Genomic DNA, 21,603 nt, shown 5'->3' with positions numbered 1-21,603 from the left:
CGTGAGATACAAGCAGAAGTCTGCTAAGCGGGGAACATTTTTGCTTTCTTGACAAAAGAGAGGAGTAAAGTCCTACTGTTCCCTCTCTCCCTGTTTAGAACAAAGAAATGAGGGCGGAAGTTTTGGCAGCCAGATGGTGATCCAAGGGAATCTGGGGGATGCTGGCTTTGACCTGGCTACTGCCTACTTCCACACTTCTTTGTATGTGAGAAAACTGAGCCCCTACAAACCGAATTTCCTGTTTCTTTGGCCAAAGGCAACCCCAACTGGTCCAAGGGAATCAAACCGTGTGTCCAGCCACCTCCCTTGTCTGCTCACGTTCTCTCCCTCCCTCCCGAGCCCCACCGCTCCTCAGGCCTGGAAGAGGCAGATTGCCCTCCCTCACTTCTTCCTGCTTACGTGAAAACCGCTTGCACGAAATTCTTATGGTCCTGTCTGCCTGGACAGACTCATGAAATGCTAAAATAGGAGATAAAGGAAGACAGATGAACAGTTTCCCTCCCAACGGAGGTGCCTTCTAGCTGAATGCAGAATTCCGAACGCAAGGAGTTCATCAGTGACTCCAGGATTACGAACAGTTATTATTACCAACTCTATTATGAAATCTTGCTATGGACACTCCCTTTCTGTTAGCTTCCTTCAATAAAGTCTTAATCTCCTGGTATTATAATTATCCCCATCACGCATGAGGAGACCGAGGAGGCTTGCAGAGGTCGAGTGATTTTTCTGGAGCTGGACACAGCCAGGATGGGAACCACTGACAAAGGTCATTAATGCCCACTCTGCCCTGGCCACCTCCCATACTCTGGGCCTTGACTCCTCCCCCTCGGGGCAGAGGAGCACAGGTGAGCGAGCAGACAGAAGAGACCACTGGCAGCATGTGTTTTATTGCAGAGCGAGGTGTCCACGCCAGAGCCAGCTACTTATCGGTCACCTTGGGGAGCAGTGGAGGCTTCAGTGTGTAGGGGAGACAGCACAAGGAGGCATCCGGACACAGGTGCATGAAGGACTCTTGCTTGGTGCAGTAAATTCGGCAGGCCCCTTGGCCCTGCCAGCACCGTTTGAATTCGCTTCTCCCTGTGCGGAGGAAGGTCACAGGTTACCGGCGAGGCCACTGGTTACACATTGCAGAGAAGCTGCTTGCCCGGGTGAACCACACACCAGGTACACTCCCCGCACTTGCCAGAACTGCACCGTAGGACAACAGTCGGTCTCATGACAATCCCTGCTATCCGAGCAAGGAAGCTGAGCTCAGACAGGCCATGAAGGAGCGGAACCCGGGTTCTAATCCAGGCGATCTGGCTCCAGAGTCCACACCGGAAACCTTACCAGCACTGCCCTGACATGTGGAGACCCACTTAATATTCACATTTAGCGAGGAGTTTTCCAACCCCTGGCAACAGGAAAGGTAAAGCTTTGGGGGTATAGGTCCTGTACGCCACCCAGGGGTCTTCGGTCACAACATGGGATGGAACTTCTCCTTAATTATTCATTCAACAAACATGGAGTGCTCAGGGCAGGGCTGGGAGCACCATAACAAACAGCATGGCTATGGTCCACACCCTCAGGGAGTTTCCAGCTGGCCAGGAACTCAGTTAAAAACCAGGCAAGTGACTACACTAAGTAGAGTTTGTGGTGAGTGACGTGACGGCTCTCATCAGGGCAGGGACAGGCATGCGGCACAGTGGTTAAAGACACCACGTCCCATACTGGGCTGTCTGATTTGAGTCCCGGTTACTCTGCTTCCGATCCAGCTTCCTGCTGATGCTCACCCTGGGGGGCAGCAGGTGGTGGCTCAAGTACTTGGGTTCCTGCCACCTGTGTGGGAGACCTGGCAGACCTGGCTCCAGCCTGACCCAACCCTGGCTGTTGCATTAGAGGAGTGAACCAGAAGACAGACTCGCTCTCTCTCTCTCTCTCTCTCTCTCTCTCCCTTTGAAACAAAATGAAAATAAAGAAGTTTTGTAAATGGTGGGATGGTGGCGAGAGAAGAGGGCTGCTTGCACAGGCTTGTCTGCCGCTGCGACCTCTCTCACCCACAGCCCCAGAAACAGAGAAAGCAACGCAGCAGGCGGAGCACTAAGTGGAAGCAGGAGGAGGGGAAGGAAGGTTTCCCCACACCCCCGTGGATAAAAAGGCCCCACGTGCTCCTCACATCACACCACGGACCACCCACGGCTTTATTCAGCCCTGCTAACCAGCCCATCTTTCCATCTTGCTGAGGTAGAGAATCTGAGCCTGAGACAGCACCAGCCTCAAAAATCTCTGTGACGAAATCCGCACTCCGAAGAGGACGTGCGGGGTATTGGTTAGCAGTGTGCGGTGACCCCAGCTCAGACCTCCTGGCTCCAGATCCTCACTCTGTCACTTCCCGGCTGAGTGGCCTGCGCTTCAGCGTCCTCTTTTCAGAGGGCAGTGATGGGATCGCGTCGGCACAGTGCCTGGGACAGAGCAGGTACTCAGGAAGTAGCAGGCGGGGTTATCCGAAGCACAGCTTAGATCCTGGCAGTCCCCAGGGCCCATTCTAGGTCAACTTTCTGATAAAGAAAGCAAGGGACTTGCCCAAGCTCCCTGAGCCTCTAAGTGGTGGCGGGCCTGGAAGCAGACTCCCAAGCGAGGACCGTCCTATGACAGATGATTGTAACCCATCGTCCTGTCTCAGCTCCTCAGTCACCCTCAGACCCCAGGTTTTTATTTTCCCCGACATGACGATCACCCTTCCTCGTGTCTCTGCTGTTGTCTCCCACTGTGTTCCTCAGTACTCCTTACTCCAGCCACACTGCTGCCTCAGGGCCTTTGTCTCTGCTGCTCCTTCTTCCTGGAACAATCTGCTTGTATCCTCATTTTATTCAAACCTCTGCTCAAGCCCATCTTACATAAAATGATAAAATGATAAAATAGCTGGGGTTTACTTCAAAATAATTCACTAGGGAGGCGGAGAAGTGAGTGACAGAAATGAATCAAGTTGGTAATTTCTGAGGTTGGATGACAGGTACACAGGGTTTCTTTATACTATTTTTTTAAAGATTTATTTATTTGCAAGGCAGAGTTACAGAGAGGCAGAGGCAGAGAGAGAGAAAGGTCATCCATCTGCTGGTTCACTCCCCAGATGGCCATAACAGCCAGAGCTGTGCCGATTTGAAGCCAGGAGCCAGGAGCTTCTTCCAGGCCTCCCACGCAGGTGCAGGGGCCCAGGGACTTGGGCCATCATCCACTGCTTTCCCAGGCCATAGCAGAGAGCTGAATCAGAAGTGGAGCATCCGGCACTTGAACCTGCACCCACATGGGATGCTGGCACTGAGGTGGCAGCTTTACGTGCTATTCCACAATGCCGGCCCCTATACTATTTTTTTCACTTGTTTGAAATTTTCCTCTTTAATTTCTATTCATTAGTTTTTATTATTTATTTGAAAGGCAGAGAGAGAGAGAGAGAGAGAGAGAGAGAGAGACATCTTCCATCTGCTGATTCACTCCCTAAATGATCACAATAGCTAGAATCTAGGAGCCTGGAATTCAATCCAGGTCTCCCATGTGAGTGATAAAGACTCAAACACTGCCTCCCAGGGTGCACATGAGCAGGAAGCTGGATGGGAGGCAGAACCAGGATAGAACCCAGGTACTCTGATAAGTGATGCAGGCAGCCCAAGAGGTGTCTTAATCGCTGAGCCAAAGTTGTTGTTGTTGTTTTGTTTGTTTGTTTTTGACAGGCAGAGTGGACAGTGAGAGAGAGAGACAGAGAGAAAGGTCTTCCTTTGCCATTGGTTCACCCTCCAATGGCTGCCGCGGCTGGCGCGCTGCGGCCAGTGTACTGCGCTGATCCAATGGCAGGAGCCAGGTGCTTCTCCTGGTCTCCCATGGGGTGCAGGGCCCAAGCACTTGGGCCATCCTCCACTGCACTCCCTGGCCACAGCAGAGAGCTGGCCTGGAAGAGGGGCAACCGGGACAGAATCTGGCGCCTCGACTGGGACTAGAACCCGGTGTGCCGGCGCTGCAAGGCAGAGGATTAGCCTAGTGAGCCGCGGCGCCGGCCGCCAAAGTTTCTTTTAGAAACTCACACAACACGGGGTGGGCATTTAGCCTAGCAGTTAAAATACCTACATCCCACACTGGAGCACCTGCGTTCAACTCCCAGCTCCAGCTCCTGACTCCACCTTCTTGCTAATGCACACCCTGGGGAGCAGCACCCCAGTCCAGTCAAGGCTACTGCAGGCATTTGGGGGACTAAACCAGTGGATGAGAGCGCTCTCTCTCTCTCTCTCTCTCTCTCTCAAATAAATAAATAAGAAAACTGACATCATTACATTATTCTCTATTTTTCCATGATTAAATTTTTCCATAATAAAAATGTTTGCTCCACTTCATCCAGCTCTCTGCTATGGCCTGGGAAAGCAGTAGGAGATGGCGCAAGTCCTTGGGCCCCTGAACCTACGTGGGAGACCCGGAAGAAGCTCCTGGCTCCTGGCTCTGGATCGGCACAGCTCCAGCTGTTGCAGCCAATTGGGGAGTGAACCATTGGATGGAAGACCTCTCTCTCTCTCTCTCTCTCTGCCTCTCCTCTCTCTGTGTAACTCTGACTTTCAAATAAATAAATAAAAATATTTTTAAAAATTTAAAAACTCACCTTATTCATTATATTTTTCTCTCTAGTTTCACATATATTGCAAATTTTTAAAATAAAAAATTTTAAAAACAAAACCCTTGGGGGTCAGTGCTATGGTTAGCAGGCTGAGCCTCTGCCTGTGGTCCCAGCATCCCATATGGGAGCCAGTTTGTGTCCCAGCTGCTCCTCTTCCAACTCAGCTCTCTGCTTGGGACCTGGGAAGCCAGTGGAAGATGGCCCAAGTGCTTGGGCCCCAGCACCTGTGTGGGAGACCCAGAAGAATCTCCTGGCTTCAGATTGGCCCAGCTCCAACCATTGCAGCCATTTGGAGAGTGAACCAGCAGATGGAGGACCTTTCTCTCTTTCTTTCTCCCTCTGTCTATAACTCTGCCTCTCAAATAAATAAACAAAATATTAAAAAAAAAAACCTTTTCCTAGGACTTCCGTGACCATCCCATCAGCTCTAACCCCTTCATTCTTCTTACTGCCTGACATACTATGTTTACTTCTTTTCTATCTCCACCAACTAAAATATAAGCTCCATGAAAGCAAAGACCTTGTTTTCCTCCACTGCTTGAACCCCAGCAATCGTAATAGCACCTGTCAAACAGTAAATTGAGTGAATCCCATTTTACAGATTGTAAAACTGAGGTGCAGGGGCCAGCACTGTGGAGAGCAGATAAACCTGCTATCTACAATGCTGCATCCCACATGGGCACCAGTTCAAGACTTCACTGCTCCTCTTCCAATCCAGCTCTCCGCTACGGCCTGGGAAAGCAGTAGAAGATGGCCCAAGTCCCTGGGCCCCTGCATCTGCGTGGAAGACCCAGAAGAAGCTCCTGGCTCCTGATCAGCTCAGCCCTGGCCATTGCAGCCATTTGGAGAGTGACACACCAGATGGAAGACTTCTCTCTTTCTCTCTCTCTCTCTCTCTCTCTCTCTGCCTCTGCCTCTCTGTAACTCTGCTTTTCAAATAAATAAATAAATAAATCTTTTTTTATTTATTTGACAGAGTTATAGACAGAGGGGGGGGGAGAGAGAGAGAGAGAGAGAGAGAGAGAGAGAGAGAGAGAAAGAGAAAGAGAGGTCTTCCTGTCATTGGTGCACTCCCCAAATGGCCGCTACGGCCGGCGCTGCGCCAATCTGAACCCAGGAGTCAGGTGCTTCTTCCTTGTCTCCCATGCAGGTGCAGGAGCCCAAGCACTTGGGCCATCCTCCACTGCCCTCCCGGGCCACAGTAGAGAGCTGGACTGGAAGAGGAGCAACTGGGACTAGAAGCGGCGCCTATATAGGATGCTGGCGCCACAGGCAGCAGATTAACCAAGTGAGCCACGGCGCTGGCCCCATAAATAAATCTTAAAAAAAAAAAAAAAACTGAGGTGCTGGCTTATTTAGCACCTTGCTCTAAGGTGCCCTGCAAGTTCTGGTGAGGCCAGAACTTACGTGCTAGCCTAGGCTCCTCTGTTCTCTGGGACCCACAAGCCTGTTCCTCCTTTAAACACACACACACACACACACACACACAGGTGATGTTACCTGGTGGCACGTGACCCAGGACCAGGAGCACCACAATGAGCAGGAGCAGCTGTGTCATGGCCACAGGGCTCCTGGGGAGGCCGCTGGGGAAACACAAGAGAGCAGCAGGGCGTACTGAGCCTTGCCTGCCACGGCCCAGCCTTTATTGGCCGCAGAGGAAGGCCGGGCTGTGGGCAGCAGACCGAAGCGGGAGGAGGAGCCCCTGCCAGCAGCTGGTCAGCCAAGGCCTCCAGAGGCTGCTGAGCTCTGATGCTGCAGGCAGGATTTTCTGAGGCCAGCCCTGCGGGTCAGAAGCTGGCAATCTCCTTCCACCCCACCGAGACAGCCTTGACTTTGAGAGACCCTGATCAATCCCAGCACCTCCCTCTAATTGCTGTGAGACCTTAGACAAGTCACTTCACTCCTCTGAGTCCCAGCCCATCATCTATGGAATGATGACCTCTTCCCCTTGCGAGGCTAACAGAATGGAGGTTTCCCTTCCAAATGCCAAAGAGGTATTTAGGTATATTTGGTGTATATAAAATACCAAAGAGATATTTTAGAGGTATTTAGCGTGTATTTAGGCCTGCTCTGAAAAATGGGAGATTAACAGTCCCTACTTCAGTAGATAATTAAGTGAATAATACAGGGGTTCTCAAAGTGTCATCCCCAGACCAGCTAGCAACAGCACCTGGGACTTGCAAGAGATGCAAATTCTGCCTCAAATCCAGTGGTCTGAGGGGGTGAGTCCCAGCAAACCTGCAGGTAATTCCAACACACAGTTTGGGGAACACTGAGATAACACACAAGGAGTTTCCAAAAAGTCTGTGGAAAGAGCATATTATGAAAAAAACATGCATGGGTTTCACAAAGCCTCTGCACCGAGATAAACTTATCCTTCAATTCCACATTCCACAAGCTTCTGGGGCCCTTGGATGTGCAGAGCGTGGGATCCCATCTGCTACACGGGAACCCCAGTGCGTCATGAAGGAGAAAAGGTGTCCCGGGCTGAAGGAGCAGACTGCGCCTGCAAGACGAGGCCCAGGCAGAGCAAGGACTTTGTTGGAGGAGAGGTTGGCACGTCCCTGCACAGGATGAGAGCCAGAGCATGATGGGACTTTAAGGCCAAGTTCAGGCTTTCCTAGACAACCAGAGGCTTTTGTTTGTTTGTCTAGCATGGGTGTAGCCCATTCAGATTACAGTTTTTAAGTACAAAAATTGAAACCCAAAATGGGGAGTTGCCTTGCCCACAGTCGTACAGCAACTGAGTCACAGGGCTGGGAGCCCCAGGAGGAAGCCAGGCATCGAGTGTCAGCCTGTGCCCAGCACCCGCGGGGGTTGAGCCCATCTACTGGGAAGCGTTGAAGTTGTTCCAAGCTGGACACCTGGACCCCCTCAGCCACGACAATGAGCCCACCCACAGGTGCAGCCCGGTCTCCTCGGTCCCACACACTCACATCTCAATCCCTCCAGGCCTAAAGGGAGGCACACTGATTAAAGAGCCTGGATCCTGGCCCCATGGGTGGTCACTCCACCAGAGCCAACTTCTATCCCAAGACCAGAGTCCCTTTCTTCCACCTAAATGCTTGGGAAGTTTTTTTTTTTTCTTTTTTCTTTTATTTAAGGTTACAAACTTCATGTGTTTCCTACATACAGATTTGGAGCACAATGATACTTACTCTCCACCCTACCCTCCCTCCCGCCCATGCTCCCACCCTTCTACCTCTCACCTCGTCTATTCCCACTCTTATTTTTTACAAAGATCTATTTTCAGTTAGCTTTACACTCAAAAGATTAACCCTACACTAAGTAAAGAGTTCAACAATTAGTATAAAGAAAAAAACCTCTGTTCCTCAACAGTTAAGATAAGGGCTGTTAAAAATGGTGAACCAACGGCAAAGGAAGACCTTTCTCTCTGTCTCTCTCTCACTATCCACTCTGCCTGTCAAAAAAAAAAATGGTCGAATCTCAAAATGTCAATTTCACTCCTATAGATTACCTTTTGGGTACTCCATTAGTTACCATGGATCGCGAAGAACATATAGTATTTTTCTTTTGGGGACTGACTTATTTCACTAAGTATAATGGTTTCCAATTGCACCACCTTGTTGCAAAGGATAGGATTCCTTTTTTTTTTTTTAACTGCTGTGTGGTATTCCATAGTGTACATATACCATAATTTCTTTATCCAGTCTTCAGCTGATGGACATCTGGTTGATTCCATATCTTAGCTATTGTGAATTGAGCTGCAACAAAGCAGGTGTTTGGTACAGGGATTAAGCTGCTACTTGGGATGGCCCCACACAAAACAGCTCTTCTTCCAATTCCAGCTTGTTGTTAATGCACACTCTGGGAGGTAGCAGGTGATGGCTCTGTCCCTGTCATCCACTTGGGAGGCAGGGACGGACTCCTGGCTTCATCCTGACCCTGGCCCTGGTCCAGCCCCAGAAGTTGCAGGCATTTAGGGAGCGAATAGCAGATGGATGATTTCTCTCTCTCTCTCTCTCTCTCTCTCTCTCTCTCTCTGTGTGTGTGTGTGTGCGCGCGCGCGCGCGCCAGTGGGTGTGGGTGTATGTCTCTGTTTTTCAAATAAAATGAAAATTAATTATATATAAAGAAAATACAGCATAAACTTCGATTAAAAGGGACAATAGGATGAAAGGCAGAAACCTGAGTCCCGCCCTGCTAGTACTCAGTGGGTGAATGCAGGAAAGAACAAACGACGTCAAAGTAAGATCGTGGAACCCTTCCATTCCAGGGCTCCCTCTCCCCCCAAGCCACTCCCCAGAACTAGTCCTCCAACCACAGCAGAGTTTCTCAAAGTCCACGAACGATAACGAGCTGCACGGGGATCACTTGGGACACTAGCTCGAAATGCACATTCCTGGGCCCCTCTCCCAGTGCTGCTGAACCCTCCTGGGACCCAGGACCTGGAACTCGGTTTCGTGAGGGCTGCAGCCGGAGCGCCTCACTGGCTGATGCGGTCCTCGGAGGGGTCGTGGAGGGGGACCCAGTTCCAGGAACCCAGAGCCCTCATCCTTCTTTTCTCTCGTCCGCCACGCGGGGCGCAGGGCTGGAAGCGGCGGGTCAGCCGAGCTCTGCACTCAGAAAACTCTGTCGAGCGGCCAAGGCCTGGGGCGAGGGCCCTGGGGCGGCCCCCACGGGGCGGGGCTGGACGGGGCGGGGTCGCGGCTCCTCCCCCGGCCGGGGCGGCGGGGCGGACTGGCTGCGCGCTCAGGCTGGTGGTACAACCTGGAACGCTGGTCGGCGGAGGCGGCGAGGACCCCGGACCCCACCCCAGGCCGAGGTAAAGTCCCACGCGCGGCCCGCAGCCAACTTGCTCAAGTTGGAGTGGAGTTCGCCAGGGGCCTGCTGGGGGTGGGGGTGGGGGGTTGGGGGGTGCTGCAGTGGCACAGAAACCTGGCACCCGCATCCCGGGGCAGAGGGTCTTCCGAGGGTTGGGTAGCCTCAGACAAGGAACACTCCCCACACCCCACCCCAGCATCTGGGGGCCTCGCTCATACCCAGGACCTGGGGCTGGGAAGGCTGGGACCCAGACTCCGGGGCTGGCACATGGGTGCCCCTCCCCGTCACCCTCCGGGACTCCGACTCCTACTAGGACCCTGTCCAGGACACCCATCCTGGGGCCCGCCGGCTCGCGGCTCCCGCCCCCCAATGACAGCTGGAGGCCACAGCGCCAGCCGCTCCTGAATTTTTCACACAGGGGCGGGCCCGACATGGGTTCCCATGGCACCGGGGCACTCAGGTTACCGCTGGGGGAACCCCCGGAGCCCCCTTCCCTTCTAGGGCCAACCCGTCCTGCCTCCTCAGACCTCGAGGGTTCATGCCTGGGAATTAAATCGCCGCAGGGGACCCTCAACCTTCCTCTGCACCACCAACCTAGAACCGTGTGAAGAGTGGTGGAGAAAGGAGCGAGAGACAATCAAATGCCTTCCCTAAGGAGGAGCTCCTGTTCTGAACAGGGTGGGGGTGGGAGGGTGGGGGCAGGCTCTCCACATCACCTGGCTGCTGGCCTCTCCAATGTGTGCCATCCGGGACGGCCCTCCTCAAGGCTTGGGAAATGACCTGTGGGTGTGCTGGTCTCTGTGTGTTCACAGCCTGACACTCACCCCATCCGGCTGGACCCAGAAAGATCCCATCCCAAGGAGCTCAGGTGTCTCCTCCTCCTGTATGACCAAGTGTGGCTCTGGGGAGAACATCTCAGCAGCCCATTAGGATACAGAGAAGAAGAGGCCCAAAGCAACTGGCTCACGGCCCATCCCCCCTTTTTCTGGAAGGAAGGAAGGAAGGAAGGAAGGAAGGAAGGAAGGAAGGAAAGAAGGGAGGGAAGTGCCGTGCCCCACATCACCAAGGATGACACTAAACACGCAGCAGGAAGCCAAGACCTCCCTGCGACGGCGAGCCAGCACCCCACTGCCCCTGTCCTCCAGGGGCCACCAGCCCAGTCGTCTGTGCACAGCACCCTCCACTCAGCCCCAGCACCCCCGGCTGGGCCAATCAGCCTCCCTCAACCCTCCCACCCGCAAGCCTTCCCCTGCCCCCGACGGCTGGTCATCGGAATCCAGCGACTCTGAAGGCTCCTGGGAGGCCCTGTACCGTGTGGTGCTGCTTGGAGACCCTGGTGTGGGGAAGACCAGCCTGGCCAGCCTCTTTGCAGGGAAGCAAGAGCGGGACCTCCATGACCAGCTGGGAGGTAGGGGCCCTGTGGGCTGGGCTGGGATGTGGTCAAAGGAATGAAGGTCCTGTCACCAGGGGCACACACAAGCCATGTCCTGTACAAATCATGCATGCTTCCACTCTAAGGGGCATCACTCACACAGACTAGGAAGGGAACCATGCTCCCCCGGAGTTATACAGGGCACAGCCTACACAGTGGTCTTGGGAAGGGAAAGTCCTGGAATAGAATGAAAAATTTGATTTCTCATGGAGAGAATTGTATCATTTATTTCCATGTCACAAAGGGAGCCATTTTGAATTCTCTGAGTATTAAGAAATGGTGGGCTTCCATTCAGCTCAGAAACTCCCATCCCCAAGGGCTCCTGACTCTTGGACCCTCCTGCTCCCATAGACACCCAGCCAAGACCACTGTGACTTGTGGCAAAGCTAAGATCCTTCTCAGAATGGAGACTCCCGCACCCCAAGCTCTGGGCCTTGGCTTGCTTTATTCCCAAGAAATGCAACCCAGCGATAGGGGAGGGAGCAGGACTGATGCTGGGCACCAGCAGGACTGGCTGAGGGGGACACAGGGTGAGTGAAAGGGGGATTGGCTAAAAGCGGGAGAGAAGGTGGAGACATGGCCAGGCTCCTTCTCCAGCCTTGACCCCCTGAGAAAACCCTTATGATAGGTGTACTATGTACACCTGTACATGTTATAGATGAGGAGACAGGCCCAGAGAGAAAAACATGACCTGCTTGACACATATGCTAAGCCAGAGACAGGGTAGGCAGGACTGGGAGAATTCCCAGCAACTTGAACCCCACCACCCCGCACTCATCCAAGCACCAAACCAACTTTCTCAGCAACTACCAAGTGGCAGGCACTATACTGGCAGCTGGAGAGACAGAGGTTCCTCGTGGAGCTCCTGGATCTACCAGGGGAGACAGACAGCACACATGTGTAGAGAGCACTCCCAGGGAGAAGTGGAGGGGCCATGTGACCAAAAACAGGAGCTAGGGAGCTAGGGAGCCGCGCGCCCAGCCCCCGGCCTGCCCCTCCTCCCTGAGATCTGGCTCTCCCCTCGGTTGCAGAAGATGTATATGAGAGGACCCTCACAGTGGATGGAGAGGACACCACACTGGTGGTCATGGATACCTGGGAGGCTGAGAAACTGGTATGGCACTGCAAGCCGGATTTGGGGGGAGGGGTGCTGAGCCTAAAACCAGATTCTTGTCCCCTCCTGGAGCACATAGAGCAGAGTTGGTGCAGGGGCCACCCTCCGAATCCCCCCAAAATGCACAGCTCCTGGGCAGCCTTTCCAACCAAAGACAGCTCCCCCTGGCCCTGACCTCTGTCTCCATTCCCCTCCCAGCAGCCATCCCAGGAAGTGGTCCACCCCTGTAGGCCTCCCCATCGTAGTATGCAGAAGTAACTGAATTTGGCACCAAAATGTCTAAGGCTGAACCCCCCTTTTTCTTACTAGTTGTTTAGCTTTGTGCAATTGACTTTCCCACTTTGAGCTTCAGTTTTCTCACCTGATAAATGGTCACTCATTCCTGCATTCCTGATTTTTAAGTTCTTCTGTAACTTTACAGAAATGAACCCAGTGTGGAGCATGAAAAAAACAAGCCGGACAGGGGTGAGGAGCTCAAGGATAATTCCTACTCCTAACTTGATAGCTAGCGAGAAAGGGAAGCGGAGGGCCGCCCCTCCCTACCCCTCACGGCACAGGAATGAGCAGCAGGCAGGCACACATCCCTGTCATGACTGCCCTACCTGGCTTCTCTGGCTCCACAGAACTAAGCAAAGACGAGAATCTAAAAGTCACCTACAATCCCACCTCACTGAGGGTGGACCCCGCTCCGAACTCTAGGAAGACAAGAATGGCTGGATAGCTCCTCGGGTAGACCGGCCAAACGAAGAAGCCCTTGGGTCCACTGCTTTGTAGAAGCATGAAAGGAAACCGCAGGACCACCTGAGTGCCGTACTTATGACTCGCCGAACGGCAGGTGTCCTCTTCCTAAGTATTAGCCCGTGTGCTAAGCACTGCACCTGTATTACAATGTGCAGTCAAAACAAAAACAACACAGTGAATCTTCCGCTTCCCATTCTACCCATGGGGAAACTGCAGCTCAGAGAAGTCAATGCGTCTAGAGCTCTCAGATAGCAAGTGGGATTCAAACCCAGATCTACCAAACCACAGAGCCTCTACCCTTACCCACTATGATCGGCCCTTCCCATCCCCAATCTTGGGGGTGCATCACCTGTTGGACTTCCAACTGAGGTTTCACTCATTCATTCGTTCAAAAATACTTGCTAGGGGTCTATAATGGGCCAAGACCCTGGAGACACAGCACTGAATAAGGCAGACTCTGATCCAGGCTTATGGAGCTTGCAGACTAGTAAGGGGCGGGGGCCTAGTATGGGACAGAGTCCAGTGATCAGACTGAGCGCCCCACTTAGGAAACAGGGGAGCAAGAGTACTGAACTAGAAGGCAGAAACTGGAACTCAACGTCCAGCTTGCTGTGTGGCCTTCAAATAATTTTTTCCTCCTTCTTGGCTTTGGTGTCCCTACCAGCAAATGGGGAAATGGAACCAGTTTCCTTGGCCAGTGACTGTGAGGGGAGCTTTCAAAGAGTTCCAACATAGTAACAGCCGTAGTGGAACTGGCATCTATTTTTCCATGCATAGGCTAGATAGTACCCTGATGTCAGACAGGCAGAATCTGGAAGAACTGAATCAGCCTTTTGCCCATTCATGAGTGCCCTAGGTTGGATGACCATGGGTCGCCTGGAGAATATTAAAACTCAAATTCTCAGGGGCAGGTGTTTGCTGCAACACTTAAGATGCTCCTTGGGACATCAGCATCCCTGTCACAGGGCCTCTGTTCAAGTCCCAGTTCCACTCTTGACCCCAGATTCCTGCTAATGGGCTCCGTGGGAGACAGCAGGTGATGGCTCAAATACTTAGGTCCCTGTCACCCAGGTGGGAGACATGGGTTGAATTCTGGGCTCCTGGCTTCAGCCTAGCCCAGCCCTGCTTGTTATAGGCATTTGGGGGTGAGCCACTGAATGGAAAATCTCTCTCTCTCTCTCTCTCTCTCTCTCTTTCTCTTTTCCCCTCTCCCTCCCTCCCTTCCTCTCTCTCAAATAAAATGAAAAGAAATAATTTTTTATTTTTTTTGAAAGGCAGAGTGGACAGGGAGAGAGAGAGACAGAGAGAAAGGTCTTCCTTTTCCGTTGGTTCACCCTCCAATGGTCTCTGCGGCCAGTGTACCGCGCTGTTCCAAAGCCAGGAGCCAGGTGCTTCTCCTGGTCTCCCATGTGAGTGCAGGGCCCAAGCACTTGGGCCATCCTCCACTGCACTCCCGGGCCACAGCAGAGAGCTGGCCTGGAAGAGGGGCAACTGGGACAGGATCTGGCACCCCGACCGGGACTAGAACCCGGGGTGCCAGCACCGCAGGCAGAGGATTAGCCTATTGAGCCGTGGCGCCGGCCGAAAATAATTTAAAAAAAAAATCAAATTCTCAGAACTCACCCCAGATTAATGAATAAGAACCTCTAAAAGTGGGGCTCAGGACTCTGTTCAACAGAAGGGGAAACGGACCCACAGGGAGGAAGGAGCCCACCCATAGTGAACTTGGAAATCCAGGTCTGTGTGACTCCATCCTCAGGTTTTCAGCCTGACGAATCCTCAGGATAGCTGTTGACAGTGTTGTTGACTCGGGATCTGTTGCCTTCTTAGTCATCTATCTGACTTGGTTATCAGAAAATTGTCTAGCTTCTTCCCCACTCAGGACAAATGCTTCCGCTGCACCCGGTCTTTCCCACTCCAGCTCTCAGCTCTGTTCTCTTCGTCTGGAATCACTTCTCTCCTTCTCATGCTTTCAAGCCCACTCTCCAGTCCACTGGAAAGCCCCCCGCCCCACTCTCGGCCACGCTGACTTCTTTGGGTCTCCCCCTCCGAGCCCCCAGCCCATGCAGCCCTTTGCAAACGCCTCTCCTAGTGGTACTCGGCATGCATTCAGCCCTGCACCCCCACAGGCTCCCTTCCAGGCCCTGAGTGTTTGGAGGGCAGGGACTTCTTGTGAAAACACTTGCAATCGTTACCCGCAGGGTCCAGTCTCCAGTGCTGTCCCTCACGGAAGACCCCACCCAGAACGGAAAATCAGAATCCCCCCAGCTCTCTCCTTTACCCGGGCAAACAAACAACGTGAAGAGACGCCACTTCTTCAAGTGCTCCTTGCCCCTCCCTGCCCCTGCAGAACCTCAAGTCCTCCCTCAGCGGCTCCTTCACCTCCTCTCTTTAAAACCGGCCTGAAAAACGCCTCTCTCTGAAGGCAGCCCCCTGTCTTCGCTTCCCTCTCTCGCATTTTTCTCTTAGTTCCAGGTAGCTGAAGGCCTCAAGAACTGCCTGGCAAGGCTAAAAATCTCCTCCTCGGAGAACGGACAAAAGAGCTGAGCAGGCAGAGCCAGCCCCTCTTAGCAGGAAGGCAGGCCGAATGAGTCCTTTGTCTCCAGTGCCCAGCCCACAGGAGGAATGAATGAATGAGAGAATGCATTGGGGAAGGTCGTTAGTCCAATGTTTCAGGCCCAGAAGCGGTTTTCTCAAGATGACGTAGGGAACTGTGGCGCAATCTATTCCCCCACCTGTCCGAGGTGTCGATGTCCCGCCCCTTAGAGCGGTCCGGCCCCTTCTGACCCAGGGCCTCCGCACTGTCTGAGAATCCTGGGGCCCCTCCCCCGCAGGACGACAGCGGGAAGCAGGAGTCGTGCCTGCAGGCGGGCAGTGCCTACGTCATCGTGTACTCCATCGCAGACCGCCGAAGCTTTGAGAGTGCCTCTGAGCTCCGCATTCAGCTGCGACGCACGCACCAGGCGGACCACGTGCCCATCATCCTCGTGGGCAACAAGGCGGACCTGGCCCGCTGCCGGGAAGTCTCGGTGGAAGGTGAGCCCTCCACGCCACCCCACTGTCACCGCGCCCCTCCATGCCCTTCCCCTCAGACCCTGCCTGCCCCACCCCCACCCCACAGCTACTTCCCAGCCCTCTCTCAGCCTCCAAACCAGTCCTCAAGTCCTGGCAGCCCCACACCCGCTTCCCTTCTCTGCCCTGACCTGGCATCTCCACTTCAGCCTGCGCCAGGTGCTTCTCCCCACTCAATCGGTCCTGCTTCAGCTGTCAGCGTGGTCCAGAAGCAGGGCTGGCCCGTCACTTGTCTGCATGAAACGTTCCCTAGGGCTCCTTAATTACAAACACTGCCTCCCCCAGGCGTGATAGGCCCGGAGCCCGCAGCCTGTTCAAGGGCTTGCATTTGAGAACCAAAAAAGACCGCTATTGACTCCAAAATGACAGGAAACTATAAATTCAAAGTTCACGAAGTTTTATATCATGTCAGATAGCAACTACAAACCAGACTTTTAAAGTAGTAGATAAATGATATTGATGATGGGATGATGAATATTTTAGTAAGTCTGACCTGTCAGGTAGGGCCCACGAAGATCTTAACATGGCCCCACTCAAGGAGTAAAATCTGGAAACTGGAACTCATAGAAAGAAAGCCAGGTTCATGGAGTCTCCAGCCACTGAGGACTGGCCCTCAGGCCCCTGCCTCTCAGCCCATTGGCAATGTTGATGGAGGAAGACCACATCCTTTAGGGACACACACACCCCAACAGATTTTGTTAAAACTCAGGTTACCAGACCTCACCCCAAACATCCCAAATCGGCCAGAATTCTGCCTTTTAACCAGCTGCTCGGTAACTCCAATCACGGGTTGGACGCCATACGTGGCGTTTAACCTGGTCCCTATCCGGTCCCAACCTCGTCCCAGCCTCCCTGTCTTCCTAGCCTCCCTCTCTTCCAGCGTCAGTCACTAGCCTGTAAACTAACTCCTCGCGGCCCAGTCTGATCTGTCTCTGAGTTTCCCGACACCACCACCAAGTGTGGGCACAGGAAAAATCGCTTCTAATTGAAACTCAACACACCTCTTCCCACCCCTGTCTCCGCCCGCCGGACCCCGCCCCCGCCAAGAGGGCCGCGCCTGCGCCGTGGTGTTCGACTGCAAGTTCATCGAGACATCAGCCGCTCTGCAGCACAACGTGGCGGAGCTCTTCGAGGGCGTGGTGCGCCAACTGCGCTTGCGGCGCCGGGACAGCGCGGCCCGCGAGCCGCCCGCGCCCCGACGCCGCGCCAGCCTCGGCCAGCGCGCACGTCGCTTCCTGGCTCGCCTGACGGCCCGCAGTGCCCGCCGCCGGGCACTCAAGGCCCGCTCCAAGTCCTGTCACAACCTGGCCGTACTCTGAGGCCGCGCGCCCTCCCAAGGTGGCAGGACACTGGGGTACATCCCGGGCTCCACCGGCAAAGACCCCTGACAGGAGCCTGCGTCGTGGGCCGTGGCTGCCGACTGTCCTAACGGCCTGGGGATCGCCGAGAGCGAGAGCCTTGGGGCCTCCTCGGCCCCGGGAAGCCACGGGCAGATATGGGGACTAAGATGGGCACAAAGTAGGGTTTTATACGTAGTGGGGGTCTTTTTGTAGAAATCATCTTTGTCCTGGTCTCTGGCCAACCTCTAAAACCCTCACAATAAATCAGTCCGGAAGGATGTCCTATCCGAACAACCCGACCTCTCCTTGCGGCGTCTACACCGGCTGTCCTGCCGTCTACACTGGCTGGCAGAGCCGATCCTTAACGTCCTTAGATCAATTGTGTGTTCAGGCCCTTCCCCCAGCCATTGAGTACCATGCCTGCCCGAGTCTTTGAGAAACCAGTTGGTTGTGATGACCTGCTGTTTTCTTTCTTGACTCCTTTTTTTATTTTTTATTTTTTTTAAGATTTGTTTATTTGAAAGCAGAGTTACAGAGAGACAGAAAGATCTTCCATCCACTAATTCACTCCACAGATGGCCCCAATGACCTTGGCTGGGCCAGGCTGAAGCCAGGAGCCAAGAGCTTCATCTGGGTCTCCCACGCGAGTGTCAAGGGCCCAATCACTTGAGCCATCTTCGGCTGCTTTCCCAGGTGCATTAGATCAGAAGTGGTGCAACTGGGACTCAGATCAGTACCCATATGGGATACTAGCATCACAGAGGTGGCCCCTTCTTAACTCATTTTTTAGAGTATACCAGTAGATTCATAAAATGTTATCTGGAAGGACCCCTGATGCTCATCCTGGCAATATCATAGCTGCTGCTTGTTGGAAACTGAAGGTGTGCTAAGCTGTTGTGACTCAATCGGCACAACACCTGGGAGGAGGGTGTTACTATTAACCCTGTCTTTCTAATTGGGAAACAAGCATGGACAATGCCAAGGCTCATGGCCAAGATCACACAGCTGCTATAAGTGACGTTGCCAGGATTCCAGTCCAGGCCTGAAGGATCAGTCGATGCACAATTTATCCACAGTGCTCTGTAAGAGTGTCACAGAAGGCCAGGCGTTGTGACTCCCACATCCCATACTGGAGTGCCAGTTCAAGTCCTGGCTGCTCTGCTTCCAATCCAGCTCCCTGCTAATGTGCCTGGAAGGCAGCAGATGATGGTCCAAGTACTTCGACCCCTGCCACCCACATGGGAGACCTGGATGGAGTTCCTTGCTACTGTTCTCACACCTGGCTGTTGTAGCCATTTGAGGAGTGAGCCAGTAATAGAAGATCGATCTCTCTCTCTCTCTCTCTCTCTCTCTCAGTGTGTGTGTTTGTGTGTATGTTTGTGTGTGTGTGTGTCTGTCTGTCTGTCTTGCCTCTCTTGGGCACTCTGCTTTTCAAATAAAGAAATAATTATTTTAAAAAAATATGACAGAAACACTCAGACTCTCAGTTCAAGGAGAGGAGCATGAACTCAATGAAATGCAATCCATCAGTCCCCAGAATGGACCCCAATTTAGCCTAATTCATCTATTTTCCAAATGTGTAACCTGAAGCCCAGAGAGGAGGAGTGAGCCCCCTGGGGTATCCCAGCCAGTGAGGACCAGACCCAGGGCCCAGCCTCCTCCAACCTCCCTTCTGCTGTGCAGGAGGAAGGAGGTGGTGAGACATCCAGCCTGGCTGGGGACAGGGCTGGGTGTTAGGGGTCAGGTCAGGAGTTTCCAGTCCAAAGGAAAGTGGTGTCAGTTCTTTAAGAGGAGAACAAGCTGCAAACAATTTGGTTTGGACCATTGTGTCCCTAATGCCTGACACCCCTGCCCCCAACCAGCTGCTGGCCCAGACGCCTCAGCCCCACACATGGGCCACCACAGCCCAGTGGCCCCGGGGTGATGCAGTGAAGAGAAAGACCCAAACACCAAGCCATCCCCTCCAGCGGCAACCCCCTCCCACCCAGCCTGGCCAGTGGGGCACCCATGGCGCTGACTCCCCCATCCTGATCCAGCCCTGGGAAGGGAAAAGGAGGAGGGTCTTCCCCCAGCTGTCTCGGGCCTGCGGTCAAGGGGGAGGGGCTGGAGCTGTGGAAAGTTGGCAGAGGCAGCCGGCAGCAGCCGGGAGAGTGGAAAAAATGATATCAAACCCGGAAAAATGCAGGCCGGATGGAGGGCCGGAGTCAGCCCCGGGAGGTGAAAGGGAGGGAAGAAGGGGGGGCTGAGAAAGGGAGAGGGGCCAGGGAGCGAGTTCAGGAGCCGGCTGCAGAAAACTGAAGACACTCGCTTCATTCCCTTCTTTCTTCGTCTGTGAACAAGTACTGAGTGCCCACTAAGTGCACAGCGCAGTGCCAGCTCCGGAGAGGTGCTGACGAGGAGGAGGACTCTTGCTACTTCCTGGAACTCAGATTGCAATGGAGGAACCAGACTAGAAAACCAGTTACGAAGCGGGGTGGGACCGAAAGGCCAGGGTGCGCAGTGAAGGCCCATAACCCAGCCCAGTCCCCCTCAGCTCACGGATAGGGACCATGGGGGCCAGAGACGGAGAGGCTTACCCCAGGCCACTCAGAAAGTGGGAAAGTTGAGACTAGGATTGGAGAGGGGGAGGGAAGAGGGAGAAATTAAGTAGAGCAGGCTATGGGGAGAGTATTCAGCCAGCCGCGCCCACAGGGAGAGGGCGTGGGCCCTGAAACAGGGGGTCTCTGCAAACCCTGCTCCCCTCCACTTCTCTGTGCATTAGTTTTCCCCATCTATAAATAAAATAAGCGTTGATGTCAAGATTAAGTGATGTACAAGGTGCTTAAAACGGTTCCTGTGTCTAGGCAGAATCACCAAATTTGGGGTTAAGACTTTAGGGAACACAGTTTGTTAAAGGTGAAAAGTGCTGAGGCTGCGAAGAACTGCTTAGAAGTCTGCCTGGCTGTGACACGGCAGGACCCCAGGAAGAGCCTTTACGCCTTTGGTCTCAGCCTCCTCACCTGTGAAATAAAGAGGCTGAATGTGAATTTGTATCATATACTTATACAGTCACCTGTGTGTGGTCTGTCTCCCCCCACAGCAGTGACAGTTCCCTGAGGCCAGGGCCCTCAGTACTGCTCTGGCCTCAGCACCTGCACCTATGCCTGGCTGGTCACAGGCACATAACAGTCAATATTTCTTGAATAGATTAATTAACCAACCTATAAGTGGCCCTTCCAGTCCCAACGCCTCTGACTCTAGGTATCTGTCAACAAGGTAATTCTAGGAAAACATGTGAGAAAACCACAATGCACCTGCTGGGGACACAGTTCATTATCTTTTAGAAAGTCCTTTGTTGAGGCCTGCGCTATGGCACAGTGGATTAACTCCCTGGTCTGATGTGCCAGCATCCCATATGGGTGCCAGTTCAAGACCTGGCTGCTCCACTTCCAATCCAGCTCTCTGCTGTGACCTGGGAAGGCAGTGGAAGATGGCCCAAGTGCTTGGGTCCCTGCAACCACGTGGGAGATCCAGAAGAAGCTCCAGGCTCCTGGCTTCAGATCAGCACAGCTTCAGCCGTTGCGGCCAGCTGGGGAGTGAACCAGCGGATGGAAGACCTCTCTCTCTCTCTCTCTCTCTATCTCTCTCTCTCTCTCTCTCCTCTCTGTCTTTCCTCTCTCTTTGTAATTCTGACTTTCAAATAAATATATCTTTCAAAAAAAAAGTCCTTTTTCATCCACAAAAACAAACAAAAAATAACTTTGTTTTCACTCTGTGTGTTAGTGTGGTGCCACATGCTACATGCTCAGTATACATTTTCTCATTTTATCATCACCACAGCTCTACTTAATAGATACAACTTAATAGATGAGCACATTGAGGCTAAGAGAACCCAAGAAATGTGTCTAACACCACACAGCAAGAAAAAGTACTCGGGATTCACACTCAGATCAGAAGCAGGGAAGAACTGCTGTCCTAATGGTATGATTGGGGAAACTGCGGCCCAGAGGGAGGAGTTGAATTGCCTGAGTCCAAGGTCATGTGAAAACAAGAGCCAACAACCACATCACCTTGACCAGATACCAGGTATTGTTCTGAGTGCTTTTTGCATGTTAATTCATTTAATCCTCTAAACTGGTGACCTTACCACCAGGACAGTTTCCAGAAAAAGACACTGCAGCACACAGTAGTTCAGGACCCCCACCAAAGTCTCTCAGTCAGCAAAGGTGGTGCCAGAAGCCAGGGAACTCTAGTCTCACTGCGTGAAGGACTCCTCTCTATCGCACTAGTTCTTGGTTGTTACAGCAAACCCAGAGCAGGCTGGTATAGAAGCAGCAGCTGGTGGCTGCTGTGGCGCATTGGGTTAAGCCACTGCGTGTAACACCAGCATCCCATATGGACACCAGCTTGAGTCCAGCTGCTCCACTTTCAATCCAGCTCCCTGCTAATAACACCTTGGAAGCAGCTCGGGCCCCTGCACCCATGTGGGAGACCCAGAAGAAGC

The 21,603-nt window shown here is 53.2% G+C and overlaps 2 protein-coding genes across 4 annotated transcripts; one reads left to right on the top strand and one right to left on the bottom strand.

Annotated features, from left to right (window-relative positions):
* Nucleotides 1-877: 877 nt before the first annotated feature.
* On the bottom strand, nt 878-6,239 carry DEFB124 (defensin beta 124). Its single transcript, XM_017342171.3, has 2 exons — nt 6,137-6,239; nt 878-1,077 (listed from the first exon to the last, which is right to left on the bottom strand). The coding sequence occupies exons 1-2, from the start codon at nt 6,192-6,194 to the stop codon at nt 920-922; spliced, it is 216 nt and encodes a 71-aa protein (XP_017197660.1). The 5' UTR covers nt 6,195-6,239; the 3' UTR covers nt 878-919.
* A 2,765-nt stretch (nt 6,240-9,004) lies between these two features.
* REM1 (RRAD and GEM like GTPase 1) lies at nt 9,005-18,589 on the top strand. 3 transcript variants are annotated; one of them, XM_070051975.1, is made up of 5 exons: nt 9,005-9,422; nt 10,434-10,829; nt 11,885-11,967; nt 15,543-15,744; nt 16,828-18,589. In XM_070051975.1, exons 2-5 carry the CDS (start codon nt 10,490-10,492, stop codon nt 17,097-17,099), a joined length of 897 nt encoding a protein of 298 aa, XP_069908076.1. In that variant the 5' UTR covers nt 9,005-9,422; nt 10,434-10,489; the 3' UTR covers nt 17,100-18,589. The 3 variants fall into 3 exon arrangements, with proteins under 3 accessions (XP_069908076.1, XP_069908075.1, XP_008254385.2); XM_070051974.1 differs by having other exon boundaries at nt 10,430-10,829; XM_008256163.4 differs by having other exon boundaries at nt 10,234-10,829.
* The last annotated feature ends 3,014 nt before the right edge of the window (nt 18,590-21,603 follow it).

This window comes from Oryctolagus cuniculus, chromosome 11 (genome assembly GCF_964237555.1).
Source record: "Oryctolagus cuniculus chromosome 11, mOryCun1.1, whole genome shotgun sequence".
Lineage (NCBI taxonomy): Eukaryota > Metazoa > Chordata > Mammalia > Lagomorpha > Leporidae > Oryctolagus > Oryctolagus cuniculus.
The sequence above is the reverse complement of the archived record's forward strand: the minus strand, read 5'-3'. Positions and strand labels throughout refer to the sequence as shown.

Excerpts from the sequence above, each read along its gene's own strand:
- REM1 (XM_070051975.1), top strand. The coding sequence starts at position 10,490 with ATGACACTAAACACGCAGCAGGAAGCCAAGACCTCCCTGCGACGGCGA. Across the intron at positions 11,968-15,542 it reads CCTGGGAGGCTGAGAAACTG|GACGACAGCGGGAAGCAGGA; the intron begins GTATGGCACTGC and ends CCTCCCCCGCAG. Across the intron at positions 15,745-16,827 it reads CCGGGAAGTCTCGGTGGAAG|AGGGCCGCGCCTGCGCCGTG; the intron begins GTGAGCCCTCCA and ends GCCCCCGCCAAG.
- DEFB124 (XM_017342171.3), bottom strand. The coding sequence starts at position 6,194 with ATGACACAGCTGCTCCTGCTCATTGTGGTGCTCCTGGTCCTGGGTCAC. Across the intron at positions 1,078-6,136 it reads CCTGGGTCACGTGCCACCAG|GGAGAAGCGAATTCAAACGG; the intron begins GTAACATCACCT and ends TCCTCCGCACAG.